Source organism: Pollachius pollachius, assembly GCF_949987615.1.
Source record: "Pollachius pollachius genome assembly, chromosome: 17".
Lineage (NCBI taxonomy): Eukaryota > Metazoa > Chordata > Actinopteri > Gadiformes > Gadidae > Pollachius > Pollachius pollachius.
Window position 1 is genome coordinate 1798271 of NC_136950.1, and position 17453 is coordinate 1815723.

The 17453-nt window shown below is 48.5% G+C and overlaps 1 protein-coding gene across 1 annotated transcript in view; it reads left to right on the forward strand.

Annotated features, from left to right (window-relative positions):
* LOC307088623 (sodium channel protein type 5 subunit alpha-like) overlaps positions 1–17453 on the forward strand; it is a gene marked incomplete at both ends in the record, with an annotated part of 120366 nt that overhangs the window by 57284 nt on the left and 45629 nt on the right. Inside the window, 3 exons of the mRNA XM_079754574.1 lie at positions 8218–8358; positions 9573–9696; positions 9903–10099. Coding sequence (XP_079610700.1) covers positions 8218–8358; positions 9573–9696; positions 9903–10099 — 462 coding nt within the window. The remainder of the gene's footprint in view (positions 1–8217; positions 8359–9572; positions 9697–9902; positions 10100–17453) is intronic.

The following is a 17453-nucleotide window of genomic DNA, read 5'->3' on the forward strand; positions in this document are numbered from 1 at the left end:
ACGGCCCACCGGGAATTCTCCCGACTCTCCCGATTACCACTCCGCCACTGTGTGTGTGTGTGCGTGTGTGTGTGTGTGTGTGTGTGTGTGTGTGTGTGTGTGTGTGTGTGTGTGTAGGCATTATTCGATAGCCTGGTAATGTGTATAGGCCTACGTACGGTAGGAATATCCATACTGGTTTAAATAATAAATGTTGTAGTATTTCCCATCTTTGCTGAGCAAGAGTTTTGTTCGATAGTTCAGTGGTTCAAACAAATGAAAGCCTGGGCTATTGAAGTTTTACGGTAGGCTTACCACTGTCATGCACCTACCCGATGTCAAGTGGACCGGGTTGACTTCACTGCGGGTCTCTCTTCTTATATCCATCTTACCAAATATATTTTATTACTGTCCTTCTCTACACTCTCTGATCTCACTAAAAGGCTAGCAGCACGAAATCAAGGGACATTTATAATAGAAAAAAATGTGATAAATCGCGATTAATCGCAATTAAATATTTTAATCCCTTGACAGCACTAGTAATAAGGTATCTGGATTTTTTTTTGCTCTGAATTTAACTCTAACAATATTCAATAAATAATTTTCAGCTTTATTATTTCAACGTTAAAAAATCGAAATCAAATATTCACCGTAAATAAATTCAACTTAAATATTTTCAACGTCCCCAAATTCAACATGCCAAAATCAGCTGCAAAATTCAATGTAGCAATCAATCTTAGATGCTAGATCGCTGTCAAGCAGGGAAAGCGAGCGGGTGTTACACAGAATTCTGCGACCCCCCAAAAAGTGTGACCCCAGGGGGCGCTGTTGCACATTTTCTGCAACATGCATGAGTTTGAAGCGCAGACAGGCATTAAGTCGTTCAAGTGCGGAAACATGCACAAGCTTAAAACTTAATGTTTGTATCGTCATCGATCACTCGGATTGGGGGTATTCGTTTTGTGACACCGGCGCACGTTAAGTGGCTGGAGCATAACGGTTGATATGCCTTTGTGGTGGCATAACTAGAGCACAACGAGCGAGCAGAGCCAACACTTTTCCGCACCGAGTGGCATGATATAGATATGTGGATGACAAATTAAAAGCAGGTGGCTGTTGGGCGCTTCTTCCCAAGGCATGCCGTGCTTCCACTGGAACTACAGGCTGCTGCCACTTCAGATACGCAATACTGTCGGATCTGCGCTCTCGTTCCACAGTGGGCAGCGGGCTTCAGATCGCCCCAGATGTAGGCAAAGGGACCTCGGATTAACCCAAATTGGTGCCCTAATAAATTGGGCTCCTTTACCCACTACAATTACCCTTACGCTGCTTGTAAATCAAACCAAGTCACTGCAATCACACACACTTCACATACAGGCATTAGTTCATTGTTCATTTCATACTGCAGTAAGAAAAACAAAAGCGGTGTACATTATAACAAAAACATAACTAAAACATAACTTAACTTAATGAATACATTTTATTTGATTTGATTAGCATTTTACAGACTGATACAATGGATAGGGCGTTTAGTAAGGTCCACCAGCGTTGCTTCTTTCTGAATAAAAAGCTACAGTCAGTGTTTAATGATGTTAACCTTTGAGAATTTCCTATTAAAAGCTACTGTGTAAAATGCTGTTTAGAATTAACGTTTGTATCAAGAAAGAAAGAACCAGCGAGTGACGCTCTTTTGCCTGCTCTCCTTGCTTGACCGTGATCTAGCATTTAGGATCGATGGCTCTTCCTTGGATCCCCGGATGTTAACACTGAATTTCATATATTGAATTTTGCAGGTGACTTTGGCATGTCTAATTTTTTAATGTTGAATATTTGATTAAGAAATTTTTAACATTGAAAAAAAAGGTGAAAATGATTTGTTGAAAATTGAGTTAAATTCAGAGGCATAAAATCCAGATACGTTACTTCAATGCATAAATATTCAGTGCTTGAAATTCAATGACTTTTATTTGACCTATAACCAACATTCTGAAACATCCATTAACATTCGCATTTGCCTCCAACAATTTTGTTAGGCTTACAGCTCATGAAAATAGTTATGAAATCATTTTCTTGCTGTTCTTTTAATTGTTTTTTACTCTGACCATTCTGTTTGATATTGTGGAAAGGATGTGGATGTTAGTGAATGATTCAAGCATGATGCATTTTTAATGGCATCACTTTGGTCTTTTGTCTTCGTTTTTCTTAAAACAATTTTAGCTGAAAATAAACATAGCCAAATTACGACCAATAACTTCAGTCATTGAGGGCAAAAATAGGCCCAATTCTTTTATTCAAGAGTAGCCCTGATATGACTTATTGGCTTTGCATCCTTTCATTCTTCCCTTGTAGTCCAAGACATGCTGCCCACCAGCTTTAAAATCACAATGCTGCCACTAGTGGATTTGTATCAATATTACTCAAATAATTATCCCTCCCCGCTATTTTGTAGTTCACCAAAACACTCTGAAACAACTTGAGCAGGCCAAGCGCGCATTCCTTCCTCCCTCACTTTAAAAACCACCAACCGCCACTGATGCACATGTACACTCCCACACAAACAAACATACAAACATACAGCATACTTAATGTGTTCAATATTTTTTCGTTAGATATATTTACATGCTGGAAACATGCACTAGTGCATGTTTCCATCTATCTATCTATCTATCTATCTATCTATCTATCTATCTATCTATCTATCTATCTATCTATCTATCTATCTATCTATCGATCGATCTATCTATCTATCTATCTATCTATCTATCTATCTATCTATCTATCTATTTATCTATCTATCATTTACCTATCTCTGTGTGAGACAGGTTAATATAACCCATCCATTCATGTATTTAGCTTAATGGGTCTCATGTATATTTTACGACAGGATTTAATAGATTAGACTCCTTGTTCAACAATTCCCCGACAAACTTACAGTTTTTCTCAGTCGCTTTGGTACATTTCTCCGATCAGAATTGTAATTTGCAAAACAGTAAGTGCATTTCTCAAAACAATTCGTACAAATAGCAAAACACCATGGAATTCATGCAAAAGCCAGTCTCTTTCTCAAAATCCTTAGTTTGTTTCTCAAAAGTAAATATCTGTGTCAATGAACATGTCAGTGCCATAACAATGACAAGTCCTTGTGTCATTGTGTACGGATAAGACAGTCAAATTGCTCAGTCATTTTGTCAATATAACAGTGTACTCTGGAGGGATGTTCTGATATAAACTATGGCTAAAGTTTTGAAGACAATTATTGTAAATTGTAAGTTACACCTTAGTGTATGTGGGAGATTGATTGCAAGAGACTGGACAAGATTCACATTTACGCTTTGACTGTTTGTACTGTTATTTGTTGACATACCATGTCATTGCTAGAAATGTGAACATAGGAAAATCTCCTTAGGGTAAACTGTACATGCATTGCTGTAGGAATTACAGTGCAGTCTTCCTACACCTCCTGACCTTCCTGTCTGTTGGGCCACAAATTCTCATTGTCACGCAGCCTCACTCCTCTGCCTCAACCCCAAACTGACATACTATCAACGCAACACTGACAAAATATCAACCCCTCATTGACAGGTCAAAGCATTAGGCTCAATGCTCTGCAGAAGAATGTTTAAATTCCAGCCTATTAAGTCGATGTCAGTCTATAAATAAAGACTCCTAGTTGGTCAGGGTGTGCCCAGCAGAATAACCACTCCCGTTTCTCCGGACAATGATGTACTTTATCTTTGGCGCTGGTAAGTCACCTCATCTTGCCATGGCAACAACCCCTTCCTGTTGTATATTATTATCCAATAAGGGACATCAGGGTTTAATACTGGTGTATAACGTTGTGCTTAATAACAGAAAAACAATGTGGAGAGCAAGGCATATGTTGAAGGACTGCCTTCCATGGCCAATATGTATTGAGTTCCGTCCATTTTAATGCCCTGTTTGAAAAGATGAGAAGACTGGACAGATGTTCGGACTTAAACCAGCTTGAAGCACATCCAACATCATCGAGATGCAGTAATCAATGATGACCAGGATATGTCCATGACTCTCGTTGCTTGACCACAACCTCCCCATCCCTTCAATGTCAAGAGATTCTTTATTTCAACATTGATACAAACAAAATGTTTAGCTGAAGTTATTCTAACAATATTGAAGCCTAAAATCTGAACCTGAACTTTATATCTCTCCCCATCTCTCTCTCCTCTATCTATCTGTCTATCTCTCTCCCTCCCTCTCGCTCCACTATCTCTCTTTTTCTCTCTCCCTTTCTCTCCTCTCTATCTTTTTTTCTCTCTCTCTCTCTCTCTGCCTCTATCTCTCTCTCCTCTCTCTCTCTCTCCCCTCTATCTCTCTCTCCCTATCTCTCCTCTATATTCACATTTACATTTACATTTAGGGTATTTAGCAGACGCTTTTATCCAAAGTGACTTACAATAAGTACATTTGTCACAAGAAGTGAAAAAATATATTGCTGTCAGTACAGTATAGATGTTCATATAGCCAAGTGCAGGTACTAACAATCGCTAGGCTAACCCATTCCCTGTGTACAGCAATGCTAGCAGTTACTGCAGATACACAATTAAGTACTATGAATAAGTGCAATGTAGATTAAGTGTGTACAATAAGTGCGTACATTAAGTGCCAGGACGTACAACCTACAATGGTGGCCGGAAGGGGCTGGGTAGCTATGCAGAGTCGAGGTGAACTCTGAACAGGTGAGTTTTGATTCTTTTGCGGAAGCTGGTGAGCCACTCTGCGATCCTGACGTCGGCAGGGAGCTGATTCCACCACTGAGGTCCCAAAACAGAGAAAAGTTGTGACTTTGTTGATCGACCTTTGCTTGCTCTTAGTGATGGCGGTACCAGACGTCCAGCTGAGGAAGTTGAGCGGAGGGATCGAACTGGGGTGTGTGGCTTTACCAATGCTTGGAGGTAGGCAGGGGCAGTTCCATCGACTGCCTTGTATGTCAGTACCATCATCTGAAATCTGATGCGAGCTACTACAGGGAGCCAGTGGAGGTCCCGGAAGAGGGGGGTCACATGGAAGAACTTCGGTAGGTTGCACACGAGGCGCACTGCCGCATTCTGGATGCGCTGCAAAGGTTTAATCGCAGAGGCAGGGAGTCCAGCCAGGAGCGAGTTGCAGTAGTCGAGGCGGGAGATGACGCCTATCTCTCCCTCTCTCCTCTCTCTCGCTCACTTTATCTCTCTCCCTCTCTCTCCTCTATCACTCCCCTTTTCTCTCTCTCTCTCTCCCTCTATGTCTCTCTCCCTCTCTCGGCCAGGTGCTGTAGGGAACACCAGCTGGTGTATTCATTTTTCCAAGGTGTTTTTTCTGTTAATGACTAATGACCACCTGAATGAATTTCCCTGAGCCAGCTTCCTCCCAGTGTGTGGAGAACCCCTGCACACAGACACATGCACACAAACACACACATACACACACACACACACACACACACACACATACCTCCCTGCTGGCTCCGACGGTGCTGGCCTAGTTCAGAGTGGTTGTGAAGAGCTGATCTGTGGTGTCAAACGGCTGAGCAGCTGTAGCATGTAGCGCTGCTACATGCTACAGCTGCCCCGCTGCTAACAGAGCAGCTAACGGTCTCTCAGCTTGGCCACAGCTCCCTGGCCGTCTAGTGGCTGCTGCTCACGCCTTCCACTTCACCATCCAAACAAGTCTGCTTTATTAAATTCCATTTTATTATAGTCCACTCTATTAAAGTCTATTTTATCAAAGTCCATTTTACTAAAGTCCACTTTATTAAAGTCCATTTCATGAAAGTCAATTTTATTAAAGTCCACTTTATTAAATTCCACTTTATTTAAGTCCTCTTAATTTAAGTCCACTTTATTAAAGTCCACTCTAGTAAATTCCAGTTTATTAAAGTCCATTTTTATTAAAGTCCACTTTATTAAAGTCCACTTTATTTAAGTCCTCTTAATTTAAGTCCATTTTATTAAAGTCCACTTCATTAGTGAAGCCCTGAAGTTACAGGGAAGGGAAGAAACCTTGATTAAGAAAACTACCTTGATTAAGAACACCACCTTGAATTGGAACACCACCTTGATTAAGAACATCACCTTGAATAGGAACAACAACTTGAGTAAGAACACCACCTGGATTAAGAACACCACCTTGATTAAGAACACTTCCTTGAAAAGGAATGCCTGTAAGGATGAAAGTGTTTCTTCGATAATTGTCACTTTTCTCTAACTCCATTCTTTCACGCCATTGTTCACCCTCCTCCCTCTATATTTGTCCCCTCTCCCCCTCCCCTCTCTCTCTTCCTCTCTTTCACTCCCACTCTCTCTCTCTCTCTCTCTCTCTCTCTCTCTCTCCCTCTATGCCTCTCCCCCCTCTTTCTCTCTGTGTGTCTTTCTCTCCCTCTCCTTTCTTCTCTCTCTCTGTCTGTCTCTCTCTCTCAATCTCTCTCTCTCTCTCTCTCTCTCTCTCTCTCTCTCTCTCTCTCTCTCGCTCTCTCTCTTTCTTTACTCCACGGAATGGATGGTATGGAAGGAATCCGCTGGCTTTGTGCCGTGGCCATTTTATGCTTGCGTCTGTGTCTGTCTATAGTGTGTGTGTGTGTGTGTGTGAGTGTGTGTGTGTGTGTTAGTGTGTTGGTGTGTGTGCGTCTGTTTGTGTGTCTGTGTTGTGCGTGTGTGTGTGCATGTGTGTGTGTGTTAAGTATTGGGGCAGTCTGTCTCCCCAAGCTAATTGGTCCGATCCACTTAACAAGTTAAACGAGGTGAACGGGGCTCAGGTGGTCAGCCTGAGCTCTCTCACACACACACACACACACACACACACACACACACACACACGCACACACACACACACAAGCAGATGGACACGGACATTCACAGATGGAGACAGAAGTCAACACGTTGCACACATATTGAGACTCAAGGCATTTTTACACTGCCAAGCCGGTTTGGCCGCGGCTGGGCACGCCCGGCAATTTCACTGTCTTGCCTGTGTAAAACCGAGGGGTAAAATCCCCTGTCCCGCCATTTATCAATTCGCGCTGCACGTTTTTCTTGCGACAAATTCGCCTTTAAACGCGTCTTTGCAATGACTTTTGTATGGAGTCGCGCCGCCCCCTCTTCTTTGGTGTGAACGCAGCATAATGGTTAAATGAGGGTCCGTATTGACCCGGTGGCCGGGAGGCTCAGCGTTACCAGGCCTGAAGCTGGTGGTTCCAATTCTGTTCCTCTTATGTAACAGCCAGCTGTGGACCACTATTGACTGGCCCTGCCACTCTCTGTTTGTGAGGCAAGTGTGTGTGGGTGAGGGTGTGTTGGTGAGTTTGTCCTTGTAAGTGTATGTGTGTGTGTGTGTGTGTGTGTGTGTGTGTGTGTGTGTGTGTGTGTGTGTGTGTCGGTGTATGTGTGTGTGTGTGTGTGTGGCCAGGAAATAACTTGTATCCCACTGCTCTACCCACTAGCCCTTCTGCTCTGCTATAGGAGCCTCTTTACCTGGTGACAGCTCTCCGCTCTGCTGCTCTCTCCTCTCTTCCTCTCCTCTCCCTTCCTCTCCTGTTCTCCGCTCTCCTCTCTTCTCCCTTCCTCTCCTCTTCTCCGCTCTCCTCTCCTCCTCTCTGCTCCGACTCTAAAAATGGGCTTTAATACCTTTAATTCCACAGCAAATCACTACCTGCACTGCTCAGTGCCGTTGTGTGTCTATCTGTCTACCTGTCTATCTCTCTCTATCTCTGTCAATCCGTCTGTCTGTCTGTTTGTCTGTATGTCAGTTTACCTGTCCACCTATCCCTCTCTCTCTCTCTCTCTCTCTGTCTATCTATTTATCCACCTGTCTGTCTTTCTAGCTCTACCTGTCTGTCTTGCTCTACTGTCTACCTGTCTGTCTCTCTTTCTGTATGTCCACCTGCTTGTCAGTCTGTGTGCCTCCTTCTCTAGCTTTCTGTCTTCTACCTGTCTGCCTGTGTTTCCAGGTGCTGAACCTATTCCTGGCCCTCCTGCTGAGCAGCTTCAGCTCCGAGAACCTGTGTGTCTGAGCACCTGTGTGTCTGAGCACCTGTGTGTCTGAGCACCTGTGTGTCTGAGCACCTGTGTGTCAGAGCACCTGTATGTCTGCCTGTGTGTCTTTAGGATCACCTGTCTGTCTGCCTGCGTGTCCAACTGCTGAAGCTGTTCCTTGCCATCCTGCTTAGCAGCTTCCGCTCTGAGAACCTGTCTTTCTCAGCACCTGTCTGTCTGCCTGTGTGTCCAGGTGCTGAACCTGTTCCTGGCCCTCCTGCTGAGCAGCTTCAGCTCTGAGAACCTGTCCGCTCCAGACGACGATGGCGAGATGAACAACCTGCACATTGCCATCCACCGCATAACCAGGGGCCTGAACTGGTGTAGGGGACAGGTACCTGTCTGTCTATCTGTCTGTCTGTCTGTCTGTCTGTCTGTCTGTCTGTCTGTCTCTATGGCTGCTGCAGAGGAAAGGGGCATGTCTGGCTGTCTGTCTGCTGCAGGAGACAGGGAACTGTGTCTCTTTCTGTCTGCTGCAGGAGACAGGGACCTGTCTGTCTGTTGCAGGGGACAGGGACCTGTCTGTCTGTCCGTCTGTCTGCTGCAGGTGATAGGGACCTGTCTCTCTGTATGCCGCAGGGGACAGATACCGCTTTGTATGTCTGGCTGTCTGCTGCAGGAGACAGGTACCTGTCTTTCTTTCAGTCTGGCTGCTGCAGGGGACAGGGACCTGTCTGTCTGTCTGTCTGTTTGTCTGATGCAGGGGAAAGGTACCTTTCTCTCTGTCTCTCTGTATGGCTGCTGCAGGGGACGAGCACCGGTCTGTCTGTCTACTGCAGGGGACAGGGACCTTGCTGTCTGTCTGTCTGTCTGTCTGTCTGTCTGTCTGTCTGTCTGTCTGTCTGTCTGTCTGTCTGTCTGTCTGTCTGTCTGTCTGTCTGTCTGATGTTCTAGCTATCTGTCTGTCTGTCTGGTGTCATGTCTGCCTGTCTGTCTGGTGTTCTGTCTGTCTGTCTATCTGTCTTACTGATGGTCTGGCAGATTGGCTGAATCTCTCTCTCTGGCCGTCTTTATTTGTCTGGCTGGCAGACTGACTTGGTGTCTTTCTCTGTCTGCCTGATTGGTCTATAGGTGTATTGAGGGCTAATAAGCCCTTTCCATGTTGTTTAATTTGACAATTCAACAACAGTTACCTGCTCTTTATTCATCCATTTTCATTAATCTTCTAACAATCTGAAATTGTTTTGCCTCTTTTACTCTCTCTATCTCTCTCTCTCTCTCTCTCTCTCTCTCTCTCTCTCTCTCTCTCTCTCTCTCTCTCTCTCCCTCTCTTGTGTGTGTACATGTGTGTCTGTGTGTGTGTGTCTTTGTATGTGTGTGAACACGTTTGTGTGTGTGTTTATTGGTGTGTGTTTGTGTGTGTTTTTGTCTTTGTGTGTGTGTGTGTGTGTGTGTGTGTGTGCGTGTGTACGTGTCTTTGTATGTGTCTTTATTTGTCTGTGTATGTGTCTGCGTGGGAACGTGTGTCTGTGTGTATGCGTCTCTGTGTGTTTGTTTTTGTGTGTATGTGTCTGTGTGTGTGTGTGTTTGTTTGTGTGTGTGCACTAGGTGGTGGATTTCTTCAATGGGAACCTGAAGCGTCGGAGGAAGAAGCGGAAGGAGGCCAAAGCCATGATGAAGTTGAAACGCCTCAGCAGCACACACACACCTGAGTCCAACGGGGCCGTTATAGGTACACACACACACACACAGACACACACACACACACACACACACACACCTGTGTCCAACAGGGCCGTCATAGGTACACACACAAACACACACGCACACTCAGACACACAGACCAGTGAGTCTCTCCCAGTTCCCAGACCAATGAGTCTCTCCAAGTTCCCAGGCCTCTGCGTCTCTCCCAGTACCCAGACCAGTGTTTCTCCCCAGGCCGCGGTCTGGAGAAGTACGTGGCCCCGGAGGAGGACAGCTACATGACCAATCCCAACCTAACCATCAGCGTGCCCATCGCGCCGGGGGAATCAGACGTGGAGTTCCCAGAGGAGGAGGATGAGGAAGAGGAGGAGGAGGACCAGCGGAGCGTCACCTCGGAAAAGGAGGAGGAGGAGACGGAGGAGGAGTTGGAGGTAAGACACCTCTTCCATCTTCTGGACCGTAGAGGGGACCCAACTGTCTGTGCTACAGCAGAACCTCTGAGGGGCACAGAGCAGCACCTCTGGGGGAGACCCGAACCTCTGGGGGGGCACATACACCAACCTCTCGGGGGCACAGACCAGAACCTCTGGGGGGATCAGACCAGAACCTTTCGGGGGCACAGACCAGAACCTGTTTGGGAGACCCGAACCTCTGGGGGGGCAAAGACCAGAACTTCTGACCATATATATATATATATGGTTCTGGTCTTTGCCCCCCAGATATATATATATATACATATATATATAAATAGATGTTTCTGTGACTTCTCCCAAACACACAAACACACAAACACACAAAAACTAGCCTGTGTAGCCCTGCCCATTCTTCCGGCGAATTGAGTTCGCTCTGCACAAGGGTCTGGAGAAGAGCAATACATTTCTTTCTGCTTCCGATACGTTTTTGCGGGAGCCAATCATCAAGCTGGCTTTTCCCCTTGGCGCCCTATTGGCTGGTTTAACACAATGACGAAAGGGAAGCAACGGCAAGCAGCCAGTCGCGTACAGAGTCAGTTGAACTAGGCCCGTTGATCACGTCTCTTGTGCTGAAGAAAATTACTGCAGCTTCCCCAGACCAAGTGCAATCTACGATTGGCTTGGTCAATCGTAGATTGCACGTTGGTCACACACTCACACTAGCAAAACCATGATCAGAACCCCATCATTTCACACAGACTTTTAAAAACAAATACTCATCACACACGCACACACATATTCAAACACTTTCTCTCGCACACACACACACACACACACACACACACACACACACACACACACACACACACACACAAAAACACCCACATACACCAAAGGTACCACAACCAACCAACACACACGCGGGCGTGAACGTGATGTAAGTGGTCTCTCAGGTGGTCTCTGCTCCTGGGTGTTTGATGCAGGGTGGGGGTGGAGGGAGGGGCCCCACCTGGGCTCCGTTCAGGCGTGGGCGGAGACAGCTGTCTGGGGTTGTCTAACTTTGATCTGGACTGAAACGCTCTTGAGCCAGGCACTGACCCACATGTGTGTTGCCGTGTTTATTTTCTTCTGGTGTTTTGTTGTGTGTGTGTTGTTGTGTTTCTTTTCTTCTGATGTGGGCAGGGTGTGTGGGTCTGCTCTGCGGTCCTGAAGTGAGATCAGCTAGTAGCCAGATGGTTTAGCTTCACAGTCAGCTGACATTCATATTCTTAAGAGGGATTCAATCTCTAACGGAGGCGAACTTCGGTTCTTACTGGCATCCAGCAAACAGGAAAGAGAAACAACTATGACAAATTCTGTTTCTGTAAAGTTAGTATTTCTCAAAACCTCATTTAAACTATTTCATTCCACCAACATTGTTCTTGCAAAACAATGTTTTGCCTGAAGGCATGAGCAGGCATAAATGTAACAATTTTTAAAGGTTAACATCTCAGAAATCTCCCAATATTCCAAGAAAAGAAATGTAACATAATAACACAAAAACAACAACGAAACTACAATGAATGAAAGAACATTTTTATTCAAAATTCCTCGCACATTTTGTGGTGGAGTTAAACAACGCTGACTCTGCGATACTTAAGCTGCCAAATTCATTTCATAGTCTTCTGTGTTGTGGCCTTCGACCCCTTTACTTTAGAGCATGCGTTATGTCATAGAGGGAGACACAACCTTGCACAAAGGACAGCCCTATATATGGGATGAGGGAGGTGTGGCTGACGAATGGCAGAGAGGGAGGGGCCAAAGGTCATAGCGACACCCCTCTGACGTGTCCATGGAAGTGAAGTGATGACAGATTGACAGGACCGGGTCATGGAAACACCCAGAAGTTTCTCTGAACTTCAGGTCCTCCTCGTGGCGGTCTGTGTCTTCTCCTTGTTACTCCACTTTGCGTTTAAAATAATTCACAGACTTGAAGGTTTAGTTAGCTACTCCCACAACGCACTGAGTCCCCCAACGCACTGAGACCCCAACGCACTGAGACCCCAACGCACTGAGACCCCAACGCACTGAGCCCCCAACGCACTGAGCCCCCCAACGCACTGAGACCCCAACGCACTGAGACCCCAACGCACTGAGACCCCAACGCACTGAGACCCCAACGCACTGAGACCCCAACGCACTGAGCCCCCAACGCACTGAGCCCCCCAACGCACTGAGACCCCAACGCACTGAGACCCCAACGCACTGAGACCCCAACGCACTGAGACCCCAACGCACTGAGACCCCAACGCACTGAGACCCCAACGCACTGAGACCCCAACGCACTGAGCCCCCAACGCACTGAGCCCCCCAACGCACTGAGACCCCAACGCACTGAGACCCCAACGCACTGAGACTCCAACGCACTGAGACCCCAACGCACCGAGCCCCCCAACGTACTGAGACCCCAACGCACTGAGACCCCAACGCACTGAGCCCCCAACGCACTGAGCCCCCCAACGTACTGAGACCCCTGTTCCCCAACGCACTGAGCCCCCCAACGTACTGAGACCCCTGTTCCCCAATGCACTGAGCCCCCCAACGTACTGAGACCCCTGTTCCCCAACGTACTGAGCTCCACAACGCACTGAGCCCCCCGCTCCACACCGCCCTGCCCACAGCTCTACAACGCACTGCCTAGCCCGCCTCTATCACCACACTGAGCTCTTTGTGTGTGCCCCTCACTGCGTGTGAGTGTGTGTTTGTATGCATTTGTGTGTATTTGTTTGTGCGTCTGTGTATGTGTGTGTGTGTGTGTGTGTGTGCGTTTGCATCACTTTGAGTGTGTGCGCTTGTCTCCTAATATCTTATCTCTAGTAAATGTCTGACGCAACCGCATGTGATTCATGCTGGGAATGCCTTGTTCTGTTGTGTGATTTTGTGCTAAAAAACTGAATGCCATTTTGTAAAAAATATTCCCTGTGTGTGTGTGTGTGTGTGTGTGTGTGTGTGTGTGTGTGTGTGTGTGTGTGTGTGTGTGTGTGTGTGTGTGTGTGTGTGTGTGTGTGTGTGCGCGCGTGCGTGTGTGCGTGTGTGACCTTGGTGGCTGAGGACAAAAAACAGTGTGACAGGAGACAGGGGAGCGGAGCAGTAGGTCAGGAGTAGTGGAGGAGTAAGGGAGGAATAGGAGAGGAATGGGGGAGGAGAGGGGGAGGAGAAGGGAGGAGAGAGACAATGAGAAAGACGAACATACAGGACGGCTGAGGAGATGAAGAAATCATACATTGGGAAGGAGGAAGAAGGAGAGGGAATGGCCTCGCTGTCTCTCCAGATTCCTAGACTATCTCTTTCACTATTTCTCTTCCCTGCAGCAGGTTTCACATGTCCCCCTCTTAGTATGTAAACTGAAGTGACATTTCTGTGTCACCGTGTGTGTGTGTATGTGTGTATGTGTGTGTGCGTGTGCGTGTGCGTGTGTAGGTGTGTGTGTGTGTGTTTGTGTGGACACACCTGTGCTGAGCCAGATCCTCCTCATCTCTCCTCTTTAATCATACACCTGTTCTCCAACCCTGCCCCCCCCCCTCTCTCGCTCTTCTCTCTCTCTACGTACTCTCTCTTACTCCCTCTATTTATTTAGCCCTCTGTACTAGAGATGCGCGTATGGGCTATTATTTCATCCGCAACCGCATCACAAATGCATCCTCCATCCACCATCCATCTGCACCAACGTTTTTTGAACAATTTTCCAAACAGCAGCCCCCCGCCACCCGCCGGTTGTGTTTAGCCTACTGTTTACTATTTGATTACATAAACACCAAGAAAGTGTTACATTTGACACTATAATTGTTAAATTAACACTGGATTTTGCTGTGCATAAATATTGCATTGACCCAATCGTATCAGAATACGAACAATGCATATTTGTTTATCCAATGAGCTCCAAGGAGCTAAACTCACAACCCAGCTTCCCAGATTGGGAAGCTGGGTTGTGAGTTTACTGCACTGTTGATACTGCAACATTGTTAGAGTTCTGAGAATACACAAATGTTACCAATTTTGGCAAAGCTCACAGTAATTGCACTGAAAAACACAACAGTAAGAACTTTTTTAGACTGTCTTTCAGGGGATGTAATGATGAAATTAGTGCCCAAAATGTAACTGTAACGGGTTCCAATGAAATGCGAGCAGGCAGAGGTGTCGTCCCTCAGCGGGAGATTGTTTTTATTGTTTTTAACGAAAACACAAATACTCCAACTATAACAAAAAGGGTCCGTTCCAAATCGTTTCTTTTGGATCCGGGTGTATTTCCCTTGCTCGGGATCTCGGGGGTCCATGCTCCGGGGTTTTTTCCTTCCTCACTACAACACAAAGCAGGCACATAAGTATACACTCCCTGATTGGCCTGAGTGCAGACACCTGCTCGCAATCAGGCCCAATCCCCCCAGCCGATCCCGTGCGCTCCCAACCTGCCCATACTGCCCCTGCAGGCCAGACGTCGCACGTCCCCCCACACGCCCCCACCGCCCGACACAGCCCGGGGTCACCTCCGGCCGCCAACTCACTCCCCCCCCCCCCCCAGAGCGGGAGAGGAAGTCCGCCATAGCCATCTGCGCCCCAGGCCTGTGTACAACCCGGAAATTAAAGGGTTGCAACGCGAGGTACCACCGGGTGATCCTCGCGTTGACGTCCTTCATGCGGTGGAGCCACTAGAGGGGGGTGTGGTCGGAGTAGAGGGTGAACGCGCGCCCCAGCAGGTAGTAGCGAAGGGCGCCGACCGCCCACCGGATGGCGAGACACTCCTTCTCCACCGTGCTGTACCGACTGTCCCGGTCTGACAATTTCTGGCTCAGGTACAGCACCGGGCGGTCGACCCCCTCCACCTGCTGGGTCAGGACCGCGCCCAACCCCCTATCTGACGCGTCCGTCTGCAGGGAGAAAGGGAGATCAAAGTTAGGAGCACACAGGACCGACTTCCCACAGAGGGCTGTTTTAATAGCCTCAAACGACAGCTGACATGGCTCCGACCACTGGACTGTATCTGGGGCCCTCTTACGGGGGAGGTCGGTCAAGGGGCTGGCCAGGTCTGAGTAGTGCGGCACGAACTGCCGGTAGTACCCTGCCAGCCCCAAAAACTGCCTCACGTCCTTCTTGGTCCTGGGCCGAGGGGAGACGGCCACCGCCAAAGTCTTAGCGACCTGTGGCCGGACCTTCCCCCCCCCAGGTGGTACCCCAGATACTGGATCTCCCTCCGCCCGATCACGCACTTCTTCGGGTTGGCCGTGAGCCCCGCCCGTCTCAGCGACTGAAGGACGGCCGCCACCTGCCGCACATACTGCTCCCACGTTCCACTATAGATGACCACGTCATCAATGTAGGCAGCAGCATATGCGGCGTGGGGCCGTAACACCCGGTCCATCAGTCGCTGAAACGTGGCCGGGGCGCCGAACACCCCGAACGGAAGCACCTTGAATTGGTATAGACCGAGCGGAGTGGAGAAGGCCGTTTTTTCCCGGGCTGCTCGACCACGCCCAACTCTTACATGGTTGCTAATTCGCGCCGCACCACATCTTGTTTGATGACGGGCAGCCTGTAGGGACGTGTCCGCACCGTTAACCCGGGCTGGGTCTCGATGTCGTTAGTAATTAACGGGGTGCGACCGGGCAGGGGCGAAAAGACGCCGCCGAACTGGAGTTGCAGGCCGGCAACGTCCCGCACCTGACTCCTTGAGAGGTCCTCGCCCCGACCTACCGGAGGGATGGGACCTGGGCCCGGGACTTCCGGCCCGAGCTCTTCTGGCAGCGTAGACGCAAACGTGACAGGGACCACGTCATTCCACCTCTTCAGGAGGTTGATGTGGTAAACCTGTTTGTTTTCGCCCCTGTCCGAACATGCTACCTCGTAATCCACGTCCCCGACTCACCGTGTGACCACGAAGGGCCCTTGCCACTTCGCGAGTAATTTGGTGCTAGAGGTGGGCAGCAGTACCAGGACCTTGTCCCCCGGAGTGAGATCGCGTAGTCTAGTCCCTCTGTCGTACAGGCGTCTCTGACTCTCCTGGGCTCGGTGCAAGTGCTCAAGTGACAATAGCCCTAGTGAGGGAAGCTTTGTACGCAAGTCCATGACGTACTGGATTTCGTTTTTGCTGTCACTAGATCCCTCCTCCCAGCTTTCTTTAATGAGGTCCAGGACGCCCCTGGGCTTGCGCCCATAGAGTAACTCAAATGGGGAAAACCCCGTGGAAGCCTGGGGCACTTCCCGCACTGCAAACAACAGAGGGTCTAGCCATTAATGCCAATTTCGAGCATCCTCGTGTACAAACATGGACTTTAATGTCCGGCTAAACCTCTCAGACAAGACGTCCATGGCTGGGTGATAGACGCTTGTGCGAACGGCCTTGACTTTCAACAACCCATAAAGTTCTCTAATCGTGCGTGGCATGAAATTGGTGCCCTGGTCAGTGAATATCTCTTTCGGGATTCCCACTCGCGATATGACATGAAACAACGCCTGCCTAACACTCTTCGCGGACATGTTGCGCAACGGAATTGCTTCCGGGTATCGGGTTGCATAGTCGATCAGGACTAACACAAATCGATACCCGTGTGCGGAACGTACCCGTGTCCGATAATGTCCATGCCAATGCGATCGAACCAGGGGAAGGGGTCGTAATGGAGCCCTGGCGACGGCTGGGGGATTCACCAAATGGCACTCGGGGCAGGATGCGCACCGGTTGAGTGTTTTATCGTACCCCAAATGTCCCGCCATTGGGTTATAATGCGCCGCCTGGAAAACCATTTCCCGGCGGCTCCTGGGTACCAGCAACTGGGTTATAACCTCCTCACTCTGGGTGGCACGACTCACCGGTAAAGCCTATCCCTAAGCACCATAAAGTGTGGGTAAGTCAGCGCCGCATCTGGCCGGACCCGACTCCTATTAATAACTATCACCTGGTCGTAGGCTGAGCTCAATGTGGCGTCACGAGACTGCTCGAGGGGGAAATCCTCCACCGATGGGAATCTCGGTGCTGGGACCTCGGGTTGAGGACACCCCCCCCTCCCCTGATCCCTGAGCAGCGTTGGACGCCCCCGCCTCGGCGCAGAACACAGCACACGACTTACATGTCCCTGCCTGTCATGTCCGCATCCCCGTAGTCCCCCTAACTGCCTGTGGGAACCCCGCCCAATCCAACCCAAGAATCAGGGGATGCGAGAGGCTCGAACTAACCGCCGCCTTGACCCTATATTTTCTACCCCAACAACGAATTTCGATGGGGACCAAAGGATACTAGTGCACATCCCCGTGTATACACCTCACCGAAACGCTCAACGCCTCCACCAATGCCTCGGACCGCACCAGGCGCCGGTGGATCATGGTCTGCATGCAGCCCGAGTCC